Source organism: Neovison vison, chromosome 2, assembly GCF_020171115.1.
Source record: "Neovison vison isolate M4711 chromosome 2, ASM_NN_V1, whole genome shotgun sequence".
Taxonomy (NCBI): Eukaryota; Metazoa; Chordata; class Mammalia; order Carnivora; family Mustelidae; genus Neogale; species Neogale vison.
The window spans coordinates 83,678,897-83,703,645 of record NC_058092.1 but is presented as its reverse complement, the minus strand read 5'-3'; the positions used below and the strand labels follow the sequence as shown (position 1 = coordinate 83,703,645).

Here is a 24,749-nt window from a genome sequence, read left to right as displayed (position 1 = left end):
TTTTTTTGGTTTCTTTTTTTCCTATAATATTTTAAAATATGGAAACTAACTTAGTGAAGTCAGAGAATAGCTGGGGGAAAATGGGTTTCTCCATTCTTTCTGTTACCTATTTGTTCATTACCTCGTCATCCTTTGGCAGGAATGTGACAGTAGCCTGTTGTTCATTCTGTGTATTGCCACTAGAATTGAGTGTCTGAGGACACTGAAGAGTATACCTTTTTATGACTCCCTGAATAGTAACCTTTTGATGACTTCCCATTATCCATTATACAATGATGTGTAAACTCCCTCATCCCAGAATATAAATGTTAATCTCTGTCACTTTGTGCTATATTTTGTATGAATTCCCAGTGCCATATTATAATTCACTAAATTTCTATGTCCTGTCTAGAATGTATGCTATGATATTTTCTTTTTTAGTGACAAAATTTTCTACTTCCAAAATTTCTATTTTGTTCTTTTATTATCCTATCATTTTTCTTTCATTTTGCTTATTTTTGATACATACATATTTGTTTTGCTTTTAAGGGACAGTAGCCACTCCTTTATTTTATTTTATTATGAGGGTTATAAACATAGTAACTTTAAGGAAATTTTCAGATTATTATTTTCACTTTGTAATAATTTGAGTTCCTGATTACTAGAGCTCTCTTAATGTGAATTTTCCTTGTTTTTTAGAAATTTTGTGTATTTTTTAACATGAGTGATTTCTGTGCACATTTACTTTACTCTTGTTGTCTCCCTGCCCCATATAGCAATTAATTCCATGGTTACCTCAATATGGATCTTAGTGTCTTGATCTAGAATCATGTCTTATATTAGTAGCTCTGGGTGTAATCCCATGTAATATTGTGTTGATGTATCTGTGGAAACCACAGGAGGGATGGCTTGACCCATGTCTGAGATTCAAGTCTGTGTTGTCTCCCTCCTGTCTCTCTGTAGCATAGAGCTTTATGTAAGTCTTTATGTAAGTTAGCACATCAGTATTGTCCTAGCCCCTTACATGTGCAAAGGTAGTACCATTCATCCAACCCATGATTTTAAGCAGAGAGTCTTATTCCAATCTTCTGCTTCAGGTTGGGCACTTTTGGTCTCAATTATACCAAAATAGTCAGGTGTAGACTGTGTATGCTTACTTCAGAATCTGGAGGCCATCAGGCCTGTTGCTTCAGTTCTGCTTGCTACTGTCTGGTCTATTGAGGTATTTTGTGTGTGTGTGTGCGTGTATGTATGTGTGTCTGTATGTTTTGAAATTAAGATAATTTCAAATCAAAATTTTACAATTTTATCCAAAATTCTTAGAGGACTACTAAAGTTTAGTTTTAATTCTGATTAGAATTCTGTGCCTCATTCCTTGTTCCCCAGCTATTCTCTGTCAGGTACCTATTATCCTAATTCTTCTGATGACGTGAGATATTCGTCGAATACATCTGAGTACATCATGTACTTTTATGTTCCCATGCCTTTCTCATTCTGCTTCTTCCACCTGAATACACCCTTTTATTCTGTTCTGTCAAAGTCATTATTTTTTAAGACCCAAATCAGAAGGCACTTTTCATGAGACACTTACTTCCCTTGATTCTTCTCACTATGAAGTTGTCATTCCATCTTTTTTGCCGATGAAGCATTTTGTGCGTTCTATAATTAATAGAAGGTATTATATCATATGCACCCATGGTTGAGTGTTTAAATACCTGGTGCCCAACATTATGGTTATTGTATGAAGTTATAGGTCACATTCTCTTGTATTCATCGTGAAACCTTGGTGTTTAATATGGTGTTTGTCACATAACAGGTATATAGAAAATGCCTGATAAATAAATACATACTTACCACTAAATCAAATGGGTTAGTCATCTCTTTTCTTAATATCATCTCAGTTAAGGATTGTGAGCTTAATACCCCCCATATATACACACACACAGATATATATATATATATATATATATATATATATAGTAGAAGGTGACAAGACAATATAAAATTTGTGTATCTTACAAATATTCATCTAAAACAACATCTTTATAAGTATGTAGTCCTTTCTATGTAATAATAAACAAAAATATAGTTCATTACCTGTCTTATAGTATACCAATCTTAGTTTGGATAAATGCAAGTTTCCACTGTTATATGATTTGATGGCTAGAGGGAAGAAAAATTCCAGACAGTTACGAGGTTAAGAAGAAGCCATATGGATAAATTTGTTAGATTAAGAGCAAATAGACATAACATTAGAAGGCATTGAAGAGGTCATTGAAGATTCAAAATCTGAACTATAGCAATTTTCAAAAGCATAGACTAGAAACAAGGAGAGCCAGGACAGCATGAATAAAAAAACCTGACCTAATGAGTAGTCAGCATATACCCTAGAGTTTTAGGGCCTTAGGAAATGTTAGTGAAATATTTCTGAATACCAGTCCAGCAAAGGTTTGCGTCTTTGGGATTTAGTAATGCTGGGTTATGGGTAGGAGAGTAAATAAGCATAACATAAACCAAAAGTCTTAGCTCCAGAGAGATGTACTATAGATAAGGTGTTGGGGGTGGGGTACGTATGAACGCTATCAGACAGAATGTACAGGTGAATAAATAAGTGCATTCTGAATAGCTGGTTGTGTTTCAGCACTTCCTGTATGTCTCATGATTCTAAAATAAGTATTATCTCATTCCCCAGCTGGAGAAAGTGAGATATAGAAAGATTAGATGGCTTCTTTCAATCCCTACAACCTCCTAGTGGTGATGACAAGATATAAACTTGTGTTTTCTGACTCCACCCAGTGTTCTTTTGATTATTTTGTGGTACACTTTCTAGAAAGGAGCTTGATGTTTCCTTTGCTGGATGGTAAAATGGCATGATGCAGGTAGAAATAAATGGAAATTTCTTACTGTAGTGTAGGTACAGGAGGTCAGTTCCTAACATTTAAAAATGGAGTTAAATGCTTTCTTAAGAACTTTAATCCAAAATTAAGTCAGACTCCCAAGAAATACAGAGTGGAGAAATTGGAACATTCTATATCCTCATCATTTAATGTAGCTGAACATTTTGGACCTGAACACAGTTGCCAAATATTTTACAATTTTTATTGCTGTGGGTGGATTTTTTTCAAGTTCTTTGTTTCTTTTTAAAATAAAAATATCCAGGGCACCTGGGTGGCTCAGTTGTTAAGCATCTGCCTTCGGCTCAGATCATGATCCCAACGTCCTGGGATCGAGCCCCACATTGGGCTCCCTGCTCAGCAGGAAGTCTGCTTCTCCCTCTCCCACCCCCCTGCTTGTGTTCCCTCTCTTACTGTCTCTCTCTCTGTGTCAAATAAATAAAATCTTTAAAAATAAACAAATAAATAAATAAAATAAAATAAAAATATCCATACTGCTTATGAAATTTTAAGAGAGGTCTCACTCTAAGTCTCAATCTATGTTCTATTTATTGAAAGTTTTTCTCATTCAAAGAAAATATTCAGAGTTTAAAGTTTTGGCGATTCTTAACATTGACTTTCCCTCTGAAAACTGAACGTGGTTCTTACTGTTTTTTTATAAGGTTTTTATTCTCATAATCTTGTAACATTTCAGAAACATGTGAAGAAGACATCAGACCATGGGTCTTTTGTGTTAGAAGGCACTATAAAAACTACCAAACAATAAGAAAAGTGAGGCCTAATCAGGTTAATGATTTGTTCAAGGTTGTATAATTTGACAATAACAGAGTAGGAGCCAGAAAGCACTCTTTTCTCAATGCTTTTTCAGTGTAGAGGGTTGGTTATGTATTAGATTCTTGAATGTATCTTTATTTTTACTTTATTTTTAGGTATTTTTGTCACATGACTGAATCTCTTGTGTGATGGGAGATGTCTTTAAATGAGATAATCAGGGCAGGTGTTCTCTTGTACTTGGGCAGTGTGTATTATGGGACTTCAGTAGTGCAGACCAAAAAAAAAAATAGATTAGGACCAAGCTTCTTCTTTGGATATTCATTTGGTAAGGCTGTGTGGAAGACAATCATTTTTTCTTCCTAAAGAAAAAATCCTTTGGAAGCAGATGTATGTAAGATGCATGTTTTTCAAGTTAGCTGATCATAAATACTTTATATACTGTATTTAGTGCTGAATTATAGCTCTCTAAATTACTTTTAAGTATATAAAAAGGGGAAAGTCTTAACAAGGCAAAAATATTTCTGTTTGTAGTAAAGGGAAGCAAATTACCTTGTAAAGATCTTAATTTTCCCAAGATAGGAATAATACAATGCTCAAAATTCAAGCTAGTGCGTAGTCCTCCTCTAATTATTATTATTACTCATTTACTTATTCAACTGGCATTTGTTGAGCACCTGATCTAGCTAGCTGCTGGAAGTACCAGGACTAAATCAGCAGTATCCCTGCCCTTGTCAACCACCCTCCCCATTACTCTCCTGCTCCGGGCACCAGGACCTTCCTTCAAAGCCTCCAACCTGCTGAGCCTCCTGCCATGTCATGGCATTTGCACATCTGTTTCCTCTGCCTCCTCCTTTCTCTTCTCACTCTAGGTGATTCCTACTCATCCTTGAGATGGTGGGAAGAATTTCCCAGATCCCCTGATCCCATTGTTCTGTACTATCATAATTCATCTTTGTTTGCAGTAAAATGTTTGTCAGTTTGTTCAACCCTAAGCCTACTGAGGAAGTATCTGTGGTCTGTTTTACTAGCCATTATTTTCTCTTGGCCTTGCACCTAACAGGCACTCAACGGATATTTGTTGACTGAATGAATGTCCTCGTGAGACCCATCAGCTATTTGTGGATACAGTTTATTTAAAAAATAATTGTAATAAAATGTGAAAAATGTGGGGATATGAAGAAGTAAATTAATAATCTTTAAGAAGTGAGAGGAGGTAATTGGAAGACTTCTCAAGAGGAAATGATACCTGTGTTAGAGCCTGAAGGATACCCAGAAATTTGTTAGATGGGAAGTATGAGTTAGGAGTTATGCATTTTGTATTGAAGGAGAAGCAAGAGCAAAGGCAGGAAAATGGGAAGAATATAACATGTTTAACTGAAAATACTGCTTTTGTATTAGTATTACCAAAATCAATACTGTACTGTCGTCTTATATATAGAACTTTAACACCACCTCTTCAATAAAAAAGGATTTATGCACCCACTATGCTGGGAGAACAGATTAATATCTTCCTAGCTTGCAAAGCAATTTCCTCTCAGTGGGATTGTTCTGAAAAGTTCACCTTAAAAAAATATCAAGAAGGGAACAGGCGGGACAATTCACAGCTTGAATGAAAATGTGGTACATAAAGAAAAATTTATTCTCCAAAATTATTTTTTTAAACAAGTTTCTTTTCTTTCTCCTTTTGTATACTTAAAGTTGAAAACTTAAGTGTGTCTTATGAAATGCATTCATGTCCTAGAAGAATATTCATTTTAGATGTGGGAAATAAAGGAGGCAAAAAATTAAACCTCTATCAGAGACCTTCCCTTGACAAAGGGAGATTCATTTGCCTCCTTGCTGCTCTCATCACCCTGGGTTCTAATACCTCTTTTCATTGTTGACATGTAAGTTTGCCTACACTAACTACCCAAATGTGAAATTCGTTACTGAAACAGTCTCATCAAAACTATTAATACTAACTAAAGAAGGCATCACTTGGAGAAATGAGGTAACAATTGCAAAGTTATTGCTAAGTGTAACTCATCATGCTAGTGATGTATCCATGGAGATCACTTCATGCTTGGCTTTATGGTGTGACTGCTCACTTCATTATGGATGCAGTAGCACTTACAGCTTACATATTTTATCCCTCATGTCCTCTCCTGGTTACACTTTTTTTTTCCCCCAAAATGATACCACTTCACTTCCATATTCTACAAGGTCCCTTGAATTGACTTGGAAGATATTTTTCAGAATGTTTCCTATGTTTTTCATTTATTGAGAAGCTACTATAGGCATGCATCATTGGTATTCTTCATAATTATCTCAGTAATTATTATTTTATAATTTCACCATAAAACTGTCCTTCCCAGTAACTACCGAAAAACAGTGCTCATTTATTCCATTGTATTCTCCATTGTTTTTGGGTAATAATACATACAATTTACAGTGATTTACATTATTGAGCATTTACTATATGGCAGGCGCTAAGTGTTTTATGTTAATTTATTTAACATTCCTTATAATGGTATGGTGTCTAGCCTGTAATTAGCAACTTATGGGAGGACTGGGGACACAAAGAATTTAATTAACTTTCCTAAAATAACAAAGCTCATAAATGATAGAGCTGCCTTTAATTCCAGAAGCCATCATACTACATTATCTCTTACAGTATTATTTTGTGATAGGTACCTAGTGGAAGGTGTATGAATGAAAGAAAAGAGATCAGTTAAAGAAGAGATGATCTGTTTGAAAGAAAAGAGATCAGTTAAAGAAGAGATGATCTGTTTGTGGTCAAGGCAAATCTAGTAGCTGGGCAGAGAGTCTCTGCCACTTTCAGTAGATAGTAATAGATACTTCCAGTTTCTCACGTATCTTCCTCAAACCCTGTATTACTGGGCCTTCCCTTAAGAGACACATATACACACCAGCACACAGACACACACACAGCCTGAAGAAACAAATCCATTTATTATGTTTTTATATTATATTGGCGTTGAAGATAGAGAATGAACAGATGGTGCCTCTGAACTTAGGGCAAGTATGAACATCTCTTAATCTCTCCATTACCCCACCTTCACATCACAAGAATGTACATTCATGTGTCTGACTTATTCACTGTGAGACTCTCCAAGGCACAACCCATATCTTCCTCATTTTGGTATCTATACCATCTAGTGAAATACCCAGCAAATAACAAGTACTCTGTAGATATTTGTTGAGTGAGGAAGGAGGAAAGGGAGGAAAGAACAAAAAAAAAAAAAAGAAAGAAAGAAAGAAAGAAAATTCCACAGACCATGAACACGTTTAAATTCACTGAAATTCTTCATTGAGCTTTCCTAAATTTAATGGTATATGTAACATAATACCATGACAACATTGTCAGTGTTATAATGAGAAGCACAGTCAATGGAATTTTCCCATTTTTATAGAAATATATATTATTTGCCCCTAGCTTTTCTATTTTCCTGTTTTTACACTTTAAATCATGTTAAGCTGTAGGCAGCTAATTTTGATGACTATGTTCAAGATATTATTTCTGAACATTGTGTCTTTTGGCCTTTAGGCTAAGTTTTTTTAGACTAAATTTTATAAAAATATTCTGATAATTATCAGGCCATTGTCACATTAGTTCATTTCCCATGCCATTCCGTTGCCTGAAACTTTGGTCCACCTTAAGATATGAATTAAATTGAGAAGATTAAACATTTATATCCTTATCTGTTTTTCTCCCATGTTCATTAACTTCCTGAAATTTCTGCATACTCTTCATGTGCAATGGTCAGCATTGCATTTTAGGCATAAACTCCTAAGAACTGAAATAATGTTTAAATCCCTTTATATAGAGCCTAGTATGAAGTAACAGTGGTCTGTAAAACAGTTTTACTTTTTGCCACAATATATATAATGTTCCAAGTGTTATAGAGTGACATAATTATTTTGGGCTTGGTCATGATTGTAGATGTCAAATATGTTTTTATATGTCAAATATGTTTTTATTTTATGTATTATTTTATGTATTACGTATGTGTGATATTTCTCCAGAATGTTTCTGATTGCTTTTATTTTGTCTTTCTGGTATTTCTATTAGAAGTTTCTGGTGTTTCTATTAGAAACACTGATTTCTTGATAGGTGATTTATCTGTAAGAAAATGCTTTGTAAAGAGTAACATGATCATGGGTCTCCCGAGTGGCTCAATGGGTTAAGCCTCTTCAGCTCAGGTCATGATCTCAGGGTCCTGGGATCAAGCCCCACATCAGGCTCTCTGCTCAGCAGGGAGCCTGCTTCCCCCTCTCTCTCTCTCTCTCTCTGCCTGCCTCTCTGCCTACTTGTGATCTCTCTCTCTCTCTCTGTGTCAAATACATAAATAAAATATTAAAAAAAAAAAAAAGAAAGAAAGAAAAACATGATCAGAGCACCTGGGTGGCTCAGTCGTTAGGTGTCTCCCTTTGGCTCAGGTCATGAACCCGGGGTCCTGGGATGGACCCCTGCATCAGGCTCCTTGCTCAGCGGGAAGCCTGCATCTCCCTCTCCCACTCCTTCTGCTTGTGTTCCTGTTCTCACTATTCTTCTCTGTCAAATTAATAAATAAAATCTTAAAAAAAAAAAGAATAACATGATCTGCAAGTATTATTGCTAGGCATTTTGTAAAGTAAATGAGGAATTTGTTAGATTGTGTTTTAAGGCAGCTGTTTATGGATTAAATTACATAATAATGACTATAACATGCATGGCTTTTATCAGAAACTCTTTACATCGGAAACTCTTTCTCAGAAATGAAATGAAATGATGATACCCATAGGCTGGGCTTTGGGGAAAGTCAGACCTGTGTAAGAGTCCTGACTCTGGATTTCACAAACTGGGAGGCAAGCCCTGACCATTTTCATACACTATTAAGATTTTAGAATGAAGTAAAAGAGAAAACTGGCAATCACCCTTAGAAGATTTTTATTAACTTCTTAATGATCACCAATATTACAAAAAATAGGAAAAAAAGATTTCAAACCTGAAACAGAGAAGGAAATTTTGTCCCTTAGTATTTTTATCTTTAAAATGAGAATAACAACAGTACCTACTCCATGGGGTTTTTAGAAAGATATAGTGATTTAATATTTATATCTACCTTATTGAGTGATTATGGAGATGAAATGAGTTAATTTTAAAAAATGTATAAAATAGAGCTAGCATATAGTTACTCTTACATAAGTATTTACTCAATAAATTAAACCAAATATAAACATTTTTTCACTAAAGGTGTATATTATTTACATAAGTTTGAAGAACAGTTATTTAAAAATGTATTTTTTCTAAACATTAACGGCAGTAACTGGAGTATTACCAAAATTTTGGCTGTCTTTTTCATCCAATTTCAAATTAATCTGTTTCCAAGCAAACCAACAGCAAAGAACAAGGAACCTAACCATTTTCTCACTGGAAGAGGAAATCTAAGAGACACCAGGAAAGTGAATCAGCATTGCATTTCAATGTGATAATTGTTTTGATAAAGGAACCCACAGGTTGTTCTGGGAGATCAGAATGGCAAGAACCAGGGAGCTCCATGAGAGTCACCTGAACTGAATTCTGAAGTAAGCTTGAAGTGTAGTTTTTGAGGCAGGGAAAGAACATACTAGAATGCATAGAGGTTGAAAAATGACTCATGTGCTCACAGAACAACAGAGTTCTAGAGTGGGGCAAATGTTGCAGCTGAAACAGTAGGAATAAAGTGGGCAGGTGCCAGTGCTTACAGATCATTTTGTGAGAAACTTTCCCTTCAGGCAGGAAGATGTCATGATCTTTAAAGAAAACAAAACAAAACAAAACAAAAACCTTGTGGAAAATGCATTTTTCTTTTACTTAGGGTAATCAGCATAGATTTTGATTAGGAATGCATATGTAAATTTAATTTAAATGTGTGCAGGGGTGTGTTTACTTTTTCACTTTTTGAAAAGGGGAAGTGGCATCTTTTTTATGGAGGAAAACATTTACATAAATTTGTGTCGGATCCACACATGAAACTGAATAGTTCCAACAGGAAGAAAATCCTGATCTGGCTGTTGCTTTCCAAATCTGTTCTTCCAGCACCTGAAATATTAGTCACTGTTATACTTATAAAGAAGAAAAAAGAAGTCTAGACAAATCTCTTTTGCATGAAGTAAGTCCAGTATACTTTTTTTTTTTTTAAGATTTTATTTATTATTTGATAGAGAGAGATCACAAGTAGGCAGAAAGGCAGGCAGAGAGAGGAGGAAGCAGGCTCCTCGCCGAGCAGAGAGCCCGATGCGGAACTCGATCCCAGGACCCTGAGATTATGACCTGAGCCGAAGGCAGCGGCTTAACCCACTGAGCCACCTAGGCGCCCCAGTCCAGTATACTTTTATGTCACCATCTTCCAGTAAGTTTCAGTAAACCCTTCCCTTCACCAGCACAAACTTAGAATGTAGTGGCTTTTTAATAAGTAACTTAGAGTTGAATTACTCCTACTATGCTCTGATATCTAGTTAGCTAAGATTTGGATAAATTTGGTTCTAAATTCTATCATTAGTGAATGATATAGTATAATTTTAAGGCCAGATATTTTCTTCCACAGTTGTTTTAATGACATAATGGATCCCTTCAGCTCTGTGCTGTCCCTCACCCATTATTTATTTGACAAAACTTGACCCTTTGTTCTTTTTACTTTTCTGAACTACCAGATACTCAGAAGTGTATCCCGTTGTTAAAACTCTTATTAAAACTTTTACCTGGATCTTTTTCATAAGATTTATGGAGTTTTCAGGTACAGGAAAGAGAATATGGGAGCATCATGGGTTTGTTTTTGCCTGATTTGATTCAAATGACCAAAGTAAAAAAAAATAAAATTACACAGGATATTGTAATTTTAGTTGTCAGTCAACATCAAAGTATGTTAATTTTTCTATTACATGTTATCCTTGCCCATTGCAAAAAAAAAAATTTAATGCAGTATAACATTGTATAAAGTTAAATCTATCTCAGATATTAGCCCACTATGCTTAAGTAGGTTTACATATTTACACAGATATTTTTTCATAATCAACATATCACATAAATCTAGAAATCATATAATAAATAGCCTATTTTATGCATTGATGAAACCATTGGACTTTGTTTCTCTTTTATATCTTTATTAGAATTCAGACAGAACTGTGTCAGTATTGTTATTATTGTTATATTATTCTGAAATTGCCTTCAAATAAGTCGTAAAATATATGGTATTTTCCCTTTTGGAATTTACTGAAAGGTTTACTTTTAGAGCATCTATGACTAATATATATTACCTTTTTGGTTATGTTTGTATAGGGGCTTCACTGATATTCATTTAAACATACAAGAAGTGTTTTAAAATTTGAGAAGGTTATTTGCACAGCATCTGGATATGTTATAAAGAATAATGTCTTTTTTCTAAGAAGCCTTAAAGATCCTCAATATAAATGAAAGAGTTCATGACACTAGTGGGGAAATGGTCCAGGTGAAATAAGATTATTGAGTAGCAGGAAAGCTATAATAAAAACTGTCAGTACTGTCACCCAGTTCCCTTTAAGGTCTGTAAAGGATCAAAGGTATATTGAGAATCATCTTACAGTTGTTTGGAATGGGAGGGGAACCACAGTTGTGGTGAGCAACAATATGCTGCTTTCAAAAAAATACCTACAGCTTGTTGTAGTTAAATTAAAAATGGTATGTTGGACTATAAAATGTGTTGGGAGACTTGGGTTTTTGAAAATGGCTACATGCTAACTAAAGTGTAACTGTATTATGGATATATGTAGTCACATGTATATAAACTTACTCAAATTAAAGTGACATATAAATCAGGTAGTTTATTAATTATAAATTGCTACTTAAGGAAAGATCATATTGCAAGGGGAAAGTGCTGCCCTACCCTGGAGGATAAGAAATTATTTGTTACCACCTCACCAAATGGCAGCAGCTGAAAAGAAGAAAGGAGAGCTTTTGGGTTTCAGCTTGGCTTAGAGGAGGGGAAGGTGCAACTGTCTTTGGTAGCCCCAAATCCAGGTTCATTCAACACCTGCTGCCTCCACCATGCTGCCCAAATTCTACCCCAGTGAACCGTAGGTACACCAATGGGGAAGTCAGTGCCAGGTCTGTGCTGGTCTTGAAGATCGGCCCCTTAGTCTGTCTCCAAAAAACTGGTGATGACATTGCCAAGGGAACCAGTGATTGGAAGAGTCCGGGGATTATAGTGATACTGGCCATTCCAAAAGACAGGCGTGTTTTTTTTTTTTTTTATTTATTTAAGTTCAATTAGCCAACATATAGTACATCATTAGTTTTAGATACAGTATTCAGTGATTCATCAGTTGCATATAACACCCAGTGTTCATTACATCACCCAGATTTTAAGTGGTACTTTTTGCTTCAACTCTGATTATCAAAGCCCTCAAGGAAACAACAAGAGACAGAAAGAAGCAGAAAAATATTTAAGAACAGTGGAAATAATCACTTTTGATGATACCGTCAATGTTGCCTGACAGATGCGGCACCAGTCTTTAGCCAGAGAACCCTCTGGAACCATTAAAGAGATCCTGTGGGCTGCTGTGTTGATGGCTGATGTCCTCCATGACCTCATAAATGACAGCAGTAGTGGCGTGGTGGAACACCCAGCTATTTACAAACCACAAAGGAAAATATTTCAATAAAGGTTCATTTGACAACACCCCCCTCCAAAAAAAAAAAAAAAAAAAAAAGGAAAGAAAGAAAGAAAAAGAAAAGAGGAACTGAGAAATATGCCTAACACAGGCACTGGTACTAGGAGGTAATGTATGAAGCAGGAATGAAGGAAATCATCTTTTATATCACATAGATTCTCATATTTAATGATTTGCATTCCTTAGTTTGCACAACCATAAGTTATACCTTTAATAAAGATATAGCCATTTTTAGGGACGCCTGGGTGGCTCAGTTGGTTGAGCAGCTGCCTTCGGCTCAGGTCATGGTCCCAGGGTCCTGGGATTGAGTCCCACATCAGGCTCCTTGCTCGGCGGGGCTTCCCCCTCTGCCTCTGCCTGCCATTCTGTCTGCCTGTGCTCGCTCTCTCTCCCTCTCTCTCTCTGATAAATAAATAAAATCTTTAAAAAAAAATAAAGATATAGCCATTTTTAAACTTTGCAGTATATATATATATAATATAAATATATAATATATATAAATATATATTTTTTTAAGATTTTATTTATTTATTGGCAGAGAAAAAGTGCAAGCAGGGGTTGCTGGAGAGAGAGAGCAGACTCGGGAGATCCCAAGACCTTGAGATCATGACCTGATCCAAAGGCAGGCACTTAACCAAGTGAGCCACCCAGGCGCCTCAAACTTTGCAGTGTATTGTTGCAGTATATTGTTGTGGCATCTTCTCTTGAAAGTAAGAGAAGAATCTAAGTTTGTGAGCAGCATCCTCAGATACCACAATTTACTCTCTTTGTGTAGTAAAATAGGACAGTATGTTTAGAATTTTTCAGAAGGTGACATGCCCGAAGTTTTTATGGAAATATTTTATTTGCTGTAAGGACAAGATGTACATGAGTTTGTGGCTTCTTATGCTGTTGAGGTTTTTAGAGCATACTTATTTTTTTAAATAAAAATGTGTTTAAAAACCATCTAATACAACTGGCTATTCCAAGGTTATTTAAAATGGAATAAAATCAGCCTCCTAATTTTAGAAATTAGTGCCTCAGTGACTTCTGAGGTTATATAAGCCTTTGAAATCTTGTGACAATTTTTTCGTCTTGACTCGAGAAACTTCTCCTTGAGGAGACTTTTTACTCTCTTTTCTTAAACTAAAATTGGACTCCAGGAGAGAGGATACTGTAGCCTTTTTCTAGCTGTGACTTCTAAACTGCTTTTTTCTCAGTCTTCAAATTACTCTGGCAAGGAGGCAGTGATGTTGCGAAGAGATAAGGTCAGTAGAACATCACCTTTTAAAACTCTAACCTGTCTTCGTACGTGAATGGGATAGTCCTGGGTGTAAGATGGTAAATATGTTCTAGTAGTTTCCTCAGCTGCCCTGGTCACTGGTCTTATTATGCTTCTGGGAGATTTCTGGACCCTCAGTATTCTCCATGTGTGAAGTGGAGATAAAAGCCTTCTTACTAATTTTTAAGAACCAGTTATAGATGAAAATAAAAAATGAGTATCAAAATGTAACGTAAGTCCTTCCATTCAATTCAAAGTAGGCAAAAAATGTAAAACATACTTTTTTAGCCATTTGTTTCTGAGAAAACCAGTAATTCTCTGGTATAGAGTACAGAAAGATTGTAGAAATGTTTTTAACTATGTTTTATTTCCAGACTCATGACCATGATCGTTCAACAAGATATTTTGAGTATCAGTTATATGAATTGTGTACTGTTTTAAATTTTGTTTGTTTTGAATTATTTTGAAGTACCCACATATGAATGGAAATTTCTAGTAGATAAATAGCTCTATTTAAAAATTCTGTTTTGGCATTAACCTATAAATTCAAATAAATATTAAAAGTCTTAAAACATGAACATCATTGGTTCACCATCACCAAGGCAGAATGGTGCACAGCATTAAAAATTCAGTTATTTTTCACAATGTTGCCATAGTTTCCCAGCCCAGCAAAATAGAAGCTGGGCCAAGATGCATGTTAGGAATATTCAAAATTAGTGCCAAATACCCCAGAGCTAGTAAGAATCTGTTGAGTAATCAGAGAAGCGCAATCAGAAAGAATATAGGAAAGGCTATTAATTGAATATTGAGAGAAGTGGAGAGAATTATTAGAATCTGGGAATTGCTCTTGACTGTTTAATGTATCAGAACATTTTATTAGTCTCATCATGTTTTAAAGATACCAACCATCTTTCTTGGTTGTTTCTGTTATGATGGGGTCTGGTATAAGGATTGCAAGCTGTGGAACTCAAACTTGCATTACACACTTCTAACATCCCATTTCCTTCTTCCTTTCTTTTTTAAAAATTAACATATATTATTTGGTTCAAGGGTACAGGTCTGTGAATCATCAGTCTTATATAATTCACAGCACTCACCATAGCACTTTTTTTTTTTAAAAGATTTTATTTATTTGAGAGAGAGAGAGAGACAGAGACAGAGATAGAGCATGAGCGGGGAGGAGAGGGAGAAGCGGGCTCCCAGCTGAGCAAGGAGCCTGATGCAGGGCATGACCTAAGATGAAGGCAGATGCTTAACCAAGTGAGTCACCCAAGTGCCCTTAGGCCCCCATTTCTTGATTTACGTACCTTCCATTCAATTCTGTGGAAATACTGCCAAATTGGGGTAGAATATTAGTCTGTGTATTTACTTATACTGGTGATTATAGGGTAGGGGAGTTAGATCCTATTACCCCTCTGCTACATTTCAGTTAATTAGACCTTCCAGAGGAAGGTACTAAACATGAAAGTTCTGAAGCAATACAACATCAATATTAGGAAAATATCTTGTTTTGTTTCCATGTAAATACTAACTTGCCCAATTTGATTACATCTAGACTAATACAGATTATACATAGCCTGATCAAACATTGCTAACTTGATTGAACCAAAGTCTAACAAAAGACCAAAAACAATGCAATATGATGTTTTAATGTTTTCATATAGATTTTGTGTGATTTTTTTTTAACTGAGGAAGAAATTGTTATTTAAACTTATGGATTGGAAAATTCTTTAACAAGCATAGGTTACAATTCGAACTGCTCTGGATGCTTAACAATAAAAGCACGCATCTGTTTTCAGATGCGTGAAGAATGAAATGCTGTTCATTTCATGACTTACTATAATTTTTTCAGGTGTTACGCTATAGAGTAAAACTGTCCAGCCTCACTAATATTTGGAAAGAGGAATCATGGCTCTCTTTCCCTGGAGAAAGATCTGTATATCTCTAATAGTTTTTGTCCCTTAAATAGCAGTACTAAAATTTTCATACATTTTTTATGGTCATGCTGAATCATGAAGGATTAACATTATTAAGGATTCTGTATTTGCTTTTAATGAAATCCATTGTTATGCCCTCTATTAAACGTGGAAATGAAAAAAGTTTATCACTAGTAAAAAATCTAAGGTGTTTCATTGCTTAAAAAATAATCTAATATTCTGCTTTTAGTATAAATATAATTATTTCAGGATTAAAATATTACATAATTGTTTATCTGAATTAACTTTTGGCTCTTACAATGCATTTAAAAATAAACTGCATTATAACAGAGTAACTTTGAAACATAAAAGGGGAATTAAACAAATGAAGATAAAAACAAGCACAATTTAAATGTTACTTCTAAGGAAAAATTTATGTAGAACTGTGGTTTACAATAATTGTTGACATATTCCCCTAAGTACTGTGTCTGTGATTTTTCATGGTATCAATCATTTAAAGCAATTTAGGTAATAACATTCTGACATGCATTTCTGCAATTTTATTTACACCATTTGCCTACATCATTGTAATGCAGTACCTTTCTGATTTGGTACAGTAAATGCACTCTGTAATATCTATTATGTCATGGTCAAAGGATAATTTATTGTCAAATAGAAAAATAGGTCAACACTAATGTCACTTGATGATCAACCCTCTCCCCCCACAAGTTTAATAAAACATCTCACCAGTATGCATTCCAGTGCAGTGGTTGATATTTTATTAGGACTACCTGGCTATAGCAGTAGTGTAATTACTGAGCTGTCAGAGTGATAAGTGGGATTAATGGCAGCCTGATGCACTTTAGTCTGCAGAGCGCTTAGAGAATTGCAAGATGGTATTATTATCAGAGTCTGCCCATTCTGGCATATTCATGGCACCAAAGGAAAAAAAAAAAAGAATGCTACAATTCAGGTTTGCATTGCCCTGCCTCATTAACATCTGACATTTCCAACAGCTGTTATTTGTGAACTAGCTCAATAATAAAAAGGGACTTATTTGGTAAAGAGGCTTAATAACCACAACTAAAAATCCTTACATTGTCAGTGCTGTTAAGTGAATCTGTTTATGTTGAATTTAAGATTTCTCTAGAAGAACAGGGAAATACACTATGCATTAATTTGGCTCATTCATATCTGCTGACAATATGACTTTATTTTTTAATTGCCTTATTATTCAAGCTGGGTATTAGAAAAAAGAAAAGCAGAAAACTTGTGACTTCATTAAGGATGAGCAGAATCTATATATCTATATGGTATATATATATACACATATACAGATATACATACACACATATGTATATATAGACATAAATATATACACACACATACACATATGAAACAAATAAGTACATTTGTTGCTTTATTACTGGGAATTTCCAAATATTTTTAAAACTGTTGAAGTGACATTTTTAATAAATTAGAAGTTATTTAACATGGCATATTATTTGCTAATTTTTTAGCTATTTTATTTTATCACCTCAGAGGAAATCATTTCAGATCACTAATAATGTTCAACATATTTATCCATGTGGAGATAACACATATAATATCACCTCATTTCAACATCATAGACCAAATTGACCATGCATTATGTTCTGTTGCACTGTTGTGCAGTGTATGCTGCTAACTGTACTTTTAAGAAGTTCTTTTTGAACTCAGTGACAGTGTGTTAGGAGAAAAAAATCATGAGTATGAGAAGATAGGAATTCAGCTAAATGATAGATGTGAATCTAACAATGGCATTTAGAGGAATGATAGGGGAGAGGTTTAATGACTACATTTCAGGGAGGACAATTGATTATGAAAAGCCTTCGGTACTCATTGTGTAAAATTTAATTTAGAGAGAAGGCTAAGGGCACAAACCAGAGAAAAGAGATCAGATTTAAAAACAAGATATTAATTAGGTGCTGAGAAATTGGTTCAGACAATGAAGAGGACTCTCCTACTCACAAAAGAATGACAAGGAGACTGGTATTGTTTTCTCAAAGGAAATGAAGCAAGGTCTTTACACATGGAAGTAGATAGAAAATGAGCTAGCTAGTCACCTTTGTCACTGAGCAGTGTAGGATTCATTCTTAATGAAATTCTTGGAGAATTCTGGTCTTCTGACAAATGTGACAATGGTATACTTTAAGTTTTAGATCTCCAGCCTAATTCTTCTCTACTCCTGTTGTCACTGTGTGTCTGACCAACCTGGATTAGTTTACGTACCTTGTCATGTTCTCCAGGCCTGGGCACATATTGGGTCATTATCTTGAGTGACCTTGCACTCCAAATCCCACCCTTTCCACTTCCCTAAGGCCCATTCATTCTTCAATGTTCTGTTTGAGTAGTACTCTTCCCAAAGAGCTTTGCCTGCCTCTCTCCCTCCAGCACTACCATTCCTCTTAAATGCTCCCTTCCAATAATATTTTCACCCAAATTCACATTGACAATGACAGTTGCCTTTTATACATGTCAGCTTCCTCCAAACCGCAAAATACATGAGAGCAGGACTTGTGTCTTGTTTATCAATTTTATATCCTCATATCCCAGGTTCCGCCATGTAGTAGGGGCTCATTAGATATTTATTAAATGAATAAATAAATAAATAACACACATTGATATGAAAATTAAGGACCATTCTAGCCTGCAGTTTCAGTCCTGATGTAGTAATTACAGAATTGTGATTCTTGCTGTGTAGATCCAACCATATATATCAGAATCACCTCAAAGACTCCCCCCCCAAATACAGATTCTCAGGCCAATAACTCGGACTCAGGAGGGGTTTCCCTGTGGAAACTGTGATATTTATCAAGCTGATTCTTAGGCACACTAAAGTTTGATCATATCTCTGGTTGGTTCCCCAGGAAGCAGATTTTGAAATGAGATTAGTATGCAGGAAGTTTATTAGAAGGTCAATATTTTTACATAAGTGAAGGATTCAGGATTGGACAGCCAGCCATAATAAAGGCTGCAGTGGTGGGGAGGATGTGGAGAAAGGGGAACCCTCTTACACTATTGGTGGGAATGCAAGTTGGTGCAGCCACTCTAGAAAACAGTGTGGAGATTCCTTAAGAAATTAAAAATAGAGCTTCCCTATGACCCTGCAATTGCACTACAGGGTATTTACCCCAAAGATACAGATGTAGTGAAAAGAAGGGCCGTCTGTACCCTAATGTTCATGGCAGCAATGGCCACAGTTGCCAAATTGTGGAAAGAACCAAGATTTTCTTCAACAGACTAATAGATAAGGAAGATGTGGTCCATATATACTATGGAGTATTTTGCCTCCATCAGAAAGGATGAATATCCAACTTTTATATCAACATGGACGGGACTGGAAGAAATTATGTTGAGTGAAATAAGTCAAGTGGAGAGTCAATTATCATATGGTTTCATTTGTGGAGCATAAGGAATAACACAGGGGACACTGGGAGATGGAGAGAAGAAGTGAGTTGAGCGAAATTGGAGGGGGAGAAAAACCATGAGAGACTATGGACTCTGAGAAATAAACTGAGGGTTTTGGAGGGGATGAGGGTGGGGTGTTGGGTGAGCCTGGTGGTGGGTATTAAGGAGGGCACGTAGAGCATGGAGCACTGGGTGTGGTGCATAAACAATGAATTTTGGAACACTGAAAGAAGAAAAAATAAAGGCTGCAGTGGGTCTTTGCAGACTTGTTCCCCAAGTCTGGGCAAGGGTACTGGGCCTCTAACCTCTTCATTGACCTGCAATTGGAAGCAGGCGGCCATTGGAAAGGGGACATGACCTTGGTTGAGCCTGTTCTTTTTGGCTGAAGGTACAGCAGCAGGGGAATAAATGCTTCATTCTGGAATGGGGTGGATTTGAACTATGCATGAAGGATGTACTACAAAGACCAGTGACCATGTGAATAGTTTGTAGGTTAAAAATCACAAGAAAGTTGGAGGGAGGGAGAACTGATGGGAGGTAAAGAAAGAGGGAGAGAGGAAAGGTGGGAGACAAAGTGGGAGAGATGACGGAAGGAAAAAAGGAAGTTACAAGTGGTAAAATGAGAGAGACTTTGCTTGTTTGCTTTGTATTTTTATAATAATTGTGGCATAAAGGCATACACAACTTTTATCTTAAAAGACTGTATTCTCTAAGTTCTGCTCAGTTTAGGAGAGATCAAAATAAGACTGGGTTAGTAAAAGAATAAATGATGTATCTTAAATAAGTGTGGTTCTCTTAATCTCTAGGAGGAACACAGAAAGGATGGGCAGTTAGCCCGAGTGGTGGTATTTTATACATCTCAGGAGGTGTACAAAAAACGAAACACAGATGTTCTTTGTTTCTTGCTTAAAAAAAGATTCTGTATCTAAAAAATAGCACTATTTTATTTGTCCTTACTAGAGGCTAACTCTGAATGGGTATCAGATAAAGATTATATAGAGTATTACCTCAGTTACCTTAGAGTTTCTTTAATCTGGTCATTTTTTTCCTTAGGTGCCTGAAATGTGCAGATGCCCCCTGTCAGAAGAGCTGTCCCACCAATCTAGATATCAAATCATTCATCACAAGTATTGCAAACAAGGTAAATTCAGATTTAGCTCTGCAAATGAAAATAACAGCGCTGATCTTGGTATCTATGACTTGTGATTAAAGCATAAAGCTTGTCTTAGTAAATTGGGTTAGGCTATTAAAGATATGATTTCTAGAGGCATGTAAAAATGCAGTACATTTTGTTAATTAATCTCTCCCAAGTTGTGATATAATTATTACAAAAATGCATATTCATTGTTTATTGATTTAAAAATTAGTTTTTGTTAAAATTAATGATTTTTAAATCCAAGACACTCCCTGAATAGATTGACTGTAGCTTAAGCTTGCTAAATGCTTATAGATAGGAACTGTCATTGATTAGCAAAATGCTTTCCAAATTTGTGAAATATTTTTGTTTCAAAATGTGTTTTGGTATTAAGTCTGGCACTTTCCCTGTTGCTAAAATTCAGTTAATTTGTTTAAGATATGGAATAAATCATAAAGACTAGATAGAGTTATAACCAAAAAACCCCCAAGACTAAAAAATACAAAACAGGCTTTTATGAGCATGAGTAGAACAGAAGGAATTTTAATATATTTTTTTAAACCAGTGTGAAACTAAGCCTAGTTTTTCATTCACTAAGTGAATGTTTGATTGATTGAATAATTAATTAATAGTATCTTTCAGTTGTGAAATCAGTATTGTGAGCTCATAGCCAAGTGTTTGATGCTTTAGCAGATGGACAAAAGCTGAAGGAAGTCTTTCCTAAAGGATGTAGAGAATCCTTCTTTTCAGTGTTTGACACTTACGTTCTAAAATGCTATACAAATCCAATAAGTACTCCTTCACCAACCAGCTACCTTTTTTTTAAAGATCATTTCTCAATGTCAGTTATTCAAAAAAATATTTCAGGGGAAAATGGTACATTTATATAGTTTTAGGATTTCAAAAGAATTAATGTTATTACTTAGGTATATGTTATGGTATTAATCTACATGGATATATTAATTATATTTAATATATTGTTATTTATAAATATATTTATTTTTTAAATTTTTAGATTAACCACTTATTGGGAACCCAGGGAAAATTATTTATGAAAGAAAGACAGCATCTGTCTTACAAGGTTGTGGTATAAATGAAATGATACTTGTGTGTGACCATCCCCAACATAGTGATTATTTAACAAATATCTTGTTGATGTGGAATTATTAATTTCCCTCTACATTCAGTATGGTGCATATTATACAAGGGATTACTATTTTTGCAGCTGGTATTATTTATTGAGTAGCTGCTATGTACCAAACACAGTGACATGTATTGGGTTTCTGTTATGGCCCTGCCTTGTAGAAGTTCATAATTTGTGAGCAGAAATGGATACATTAAGAAAAAAAAAAAAAAAAAAAGGGACGCCTGGGTGGCTCAGTTGGTTAAGCAGCTGCCTTCGGCTCAGGTCCTGATCCAAGCGTCCTGGGATCGAGTCCCACATCGGGCTCCTTGCTCTGCAGGGAGCCTGCTTCTCTGTCTGTCTCTGCCTGCCATTCTGTCTGCCTGTGCTCGCTCTCTCTCCGACAAATAAAAAAAAAAAATCTTAAAAAAAAAAAAAAAAAAAGACACCCTAACCATATTGAATGTGGCTGATGCTGCAGTCTATGCAATCCAGGAAGAGTATTCCGCATGGGCAAAGGCAGCCATATGAGTGTGTACATGACAAGTTTGGGCAAATGTAGTAACTCCAGTGTGGCTAGGGTAGGGCCTAGATTACAGAAAACAGAGTGATGGAAAAGAGACAAGGCCATTAGACTGGGATTCAGTTGTGAAAATATTGTCATTCTATGCTCAATATTTGAGACTTAATCCCATCCATAGAAGATCACCAATTTCTTTATATTTGTTTTATAATTAAGAAGATGAATTCTAGGAAGGGATCTCATTTATTAACTTTATGGTAATCCCAAACATCTATCATCACAAGACCTTTGTCTTATATGTGAAAATAATTCATTATGTGAAATCTTATTTGTTTACTAATGGCTTCATAGGAATGGGATGAAACCAAATGTCCAAAGTTTGAAGTCTGAAGTGTTTTGACTAAAATTATTTCCATGCTTGACTTCATGCATGAGGAGATATTACAGTTATAATCCATCTTAGCTAAATGTTCCCTAGATATTCCAAAGTTCACTAGTGATATTAGGATTCTGCTTAGTGTATACCCCATTCATTCAAGGTCTATACAAATTTATAGGAAAAAATAAAAGACCTGAAGGGAATAATGGTATTCTTTGAGAAGTTTATAAAATGTCTAAGCAAATCAGAATCACCTCTATTTTAGGAAAACTTTGTTTCATTAATTTGTCTGTATTCCTTACTGCCTAATGAAGCGATTTGCTTAGCTATTTTTGTTTAAACAGATTTTTATTTGAAGAGAAGATATTTGGAGACTTTTAATTGAAAATGTGATCTAAAAAAAAAAAAAAGAAAATGTGATCTTTTGCCAGGCATTTAGGGAACTCTATCATTAAATAGTGTTTTGTTGAAGAACACTGAAGTAATCATAAAAGGTCAGAGATTCTTGTTCTTTAAAGCCTGCAGGTTTTTAGATATTTACCAGCTGTGTACAATGTAGGCTGTCCCACATTGCTCTGCCAGTGGACCTCAACTCAGGAGGGGGATTCTTTCCAGGTTGAGAGGGTAATTGAATCGCCAGACTCAATGAGCCTTGTGCCTCTTTGAGAAAAGGATGTCACTTGTATTGTATTGTGTTAGGTTTCTGTGATTCAGGGAGTTTAGGCCAATAGTTCCATTCTTTATTTTCTTACAAACTGGATTACAGCTCTAGTTTTCAAAGGTACACTCAATTCTATTGTACCCCCTCAGTCAGTTTTTCTCTGTTTCGTTCATGCAGGCTGTTGTTTGCAATTGTATCTCTCAATCGGAAGTACACGTTTCAGAGTCATCAAACTGTGAATACTGGGTTCTATTTCCTGATCGCTTTCCTTTGGGGGAAAAAAAATACAGTATATCAGAATGAGTGAGACCAATCTATAAATATAGCGAAAAAGAATGACTTTTTTAAAATGTTCCTTCATTTTGTGATACTTTATTTTAAACAATGGAGTTGCTTTCTCTTTTCAGACATTTCCGTCAAATTGTAAAGACTTGATTTTTCCACTGATTTGTATATTGTATAGAATCTGTGTGCCCAGATTTGCATGGCTTTTATACCTAGATAAATAAACTTAATAATACATATTAGAGGAAAGCTGACTAAATGATGCAATGGAAAAAACAAAACAAAACAAAACTCTTCTTTATGATAGATCCCCATGGAAAGTATGAGTAGAAGTCAGGGAAGGAACAGATGTCACCAGCAGAATTCATTTGATAACTATGGGCAACAATATTTTTATTTAAAAGAAGTCATCTCAATATATGTGCATGTGTATATGTGTGTGTACACATGCACACACACATGCATATTCCTGACACAAGTGTTAGAAAGCAGAAGCGTAATCAGTAGTTTTACTTCATCCTCCTTTGGGGTTTGCTTTTCAGTTATAATGGCTAAGTGGTTTAATACCGTTATCAAGTAAAATGTTGATCATTTCCAGAATAATTTCCTGAAAACATAGCTCTAATTATATCACTGCTTTGTTCAAAAAATGTCAGTGGCTTCCCAGTGCCTAGAAATCAGTGTCCAAATACATAGCCTATTATGTAAGCCTATTGAGCTTTTCCCCACTATCATGACAGAGAAATTAGGAGATGAAAAAAAAAATTAGGACACCCACAAATTACTTCCCATTAGTATTTGAAAATATGATTATTTTAGATATGTAAAATAAAAAGGTAGTGATAAGGTTTCTTTAAGTGTGCAAGGCTAGTTTCCTCACTTGTTTTGCTAAACAAGAACTATGAGCACCTTTGTCCTAAGAGGACTGTTGGAAACTTACTTACACGCTGCCATAAAATGATGCTCAAGAGAACACAGTTTTAAAACACAGAGTTTTAAAAACTCTGTTATGCTTTTAGAGGGCAAACAATTAGAGCTGAATATGCCATTTGGCTTAAATAAATAGTTCTGAATTCATGTGTTAATTTCATTTACAGTTGAGATGCCAGTATTTGAGTAATGTGAAAAATGTATTTTTCTAGGACTGAGTGAATTCAAATTTTTACAACTCCTTTATGGTATGGGTCTGTGTCATTTAGGATGTTAATTTGAGTGGGTCTTCTGGTAGGGAGTAAAGTACTATATATCCAATGATCTCATCCCTAAGTCAGAAAATACTGTTTTATGTATATTAATCTTAGTTTTTTAAAACTTATAAGATAATATTGTTATGCTTTATTAGTCTATGTGAATAAAGCTAATCCAATATTAGTCTATATTTCTTCCAATATTAGTCTATATTGGATTAGCTTTATTCACATTTTTGCCAATTTTCTTCATTTTTTTTCCTTTTTTTTCATTTTGGAATTGCCATGGGAAAGTGGTTTAGTTTTGCTTATACTGATACTATTGGAAAATTAGCAGAAACCTAATTAATGCTTATTTGAGTGTTACATGTCTTTGGAGGGGGGCTGGGTTTTTTTTTTTTTTTGGTTTGTTTTTGTTTTTTTTTAAGATTTTATTTATTTATTTATTTTTATTTGACAGAGAGAGAGATCTCAAGTAGGCAGAGGGGCATGCAGAGAGAGAGGGGGAAGCC

General features: G+C 35.1%; 1 protein-coding gene across 1 annotated transcript in view; it reads left to right on the top strand.

The window, feature by feature from the left end:
* The window catches only part of DPYD (dihydropyrimidine dehydrogenase), an 841,951-nt gene that overhangs the window by 168,246 nt on the left and 648,956 nt on the right, over nt 1–24,749 (top strand). The window contains exon 4 of the mRNA XM_044238740.1: nt 19,998–20,085. Within this exon, the coding sequence (XP_044094675.1) occupies nt 19,998–20,085 (88 nt within the window). The remainder of the gene's footprint in view (nt 1–19,997; nt 20,086–24,749) is intronic.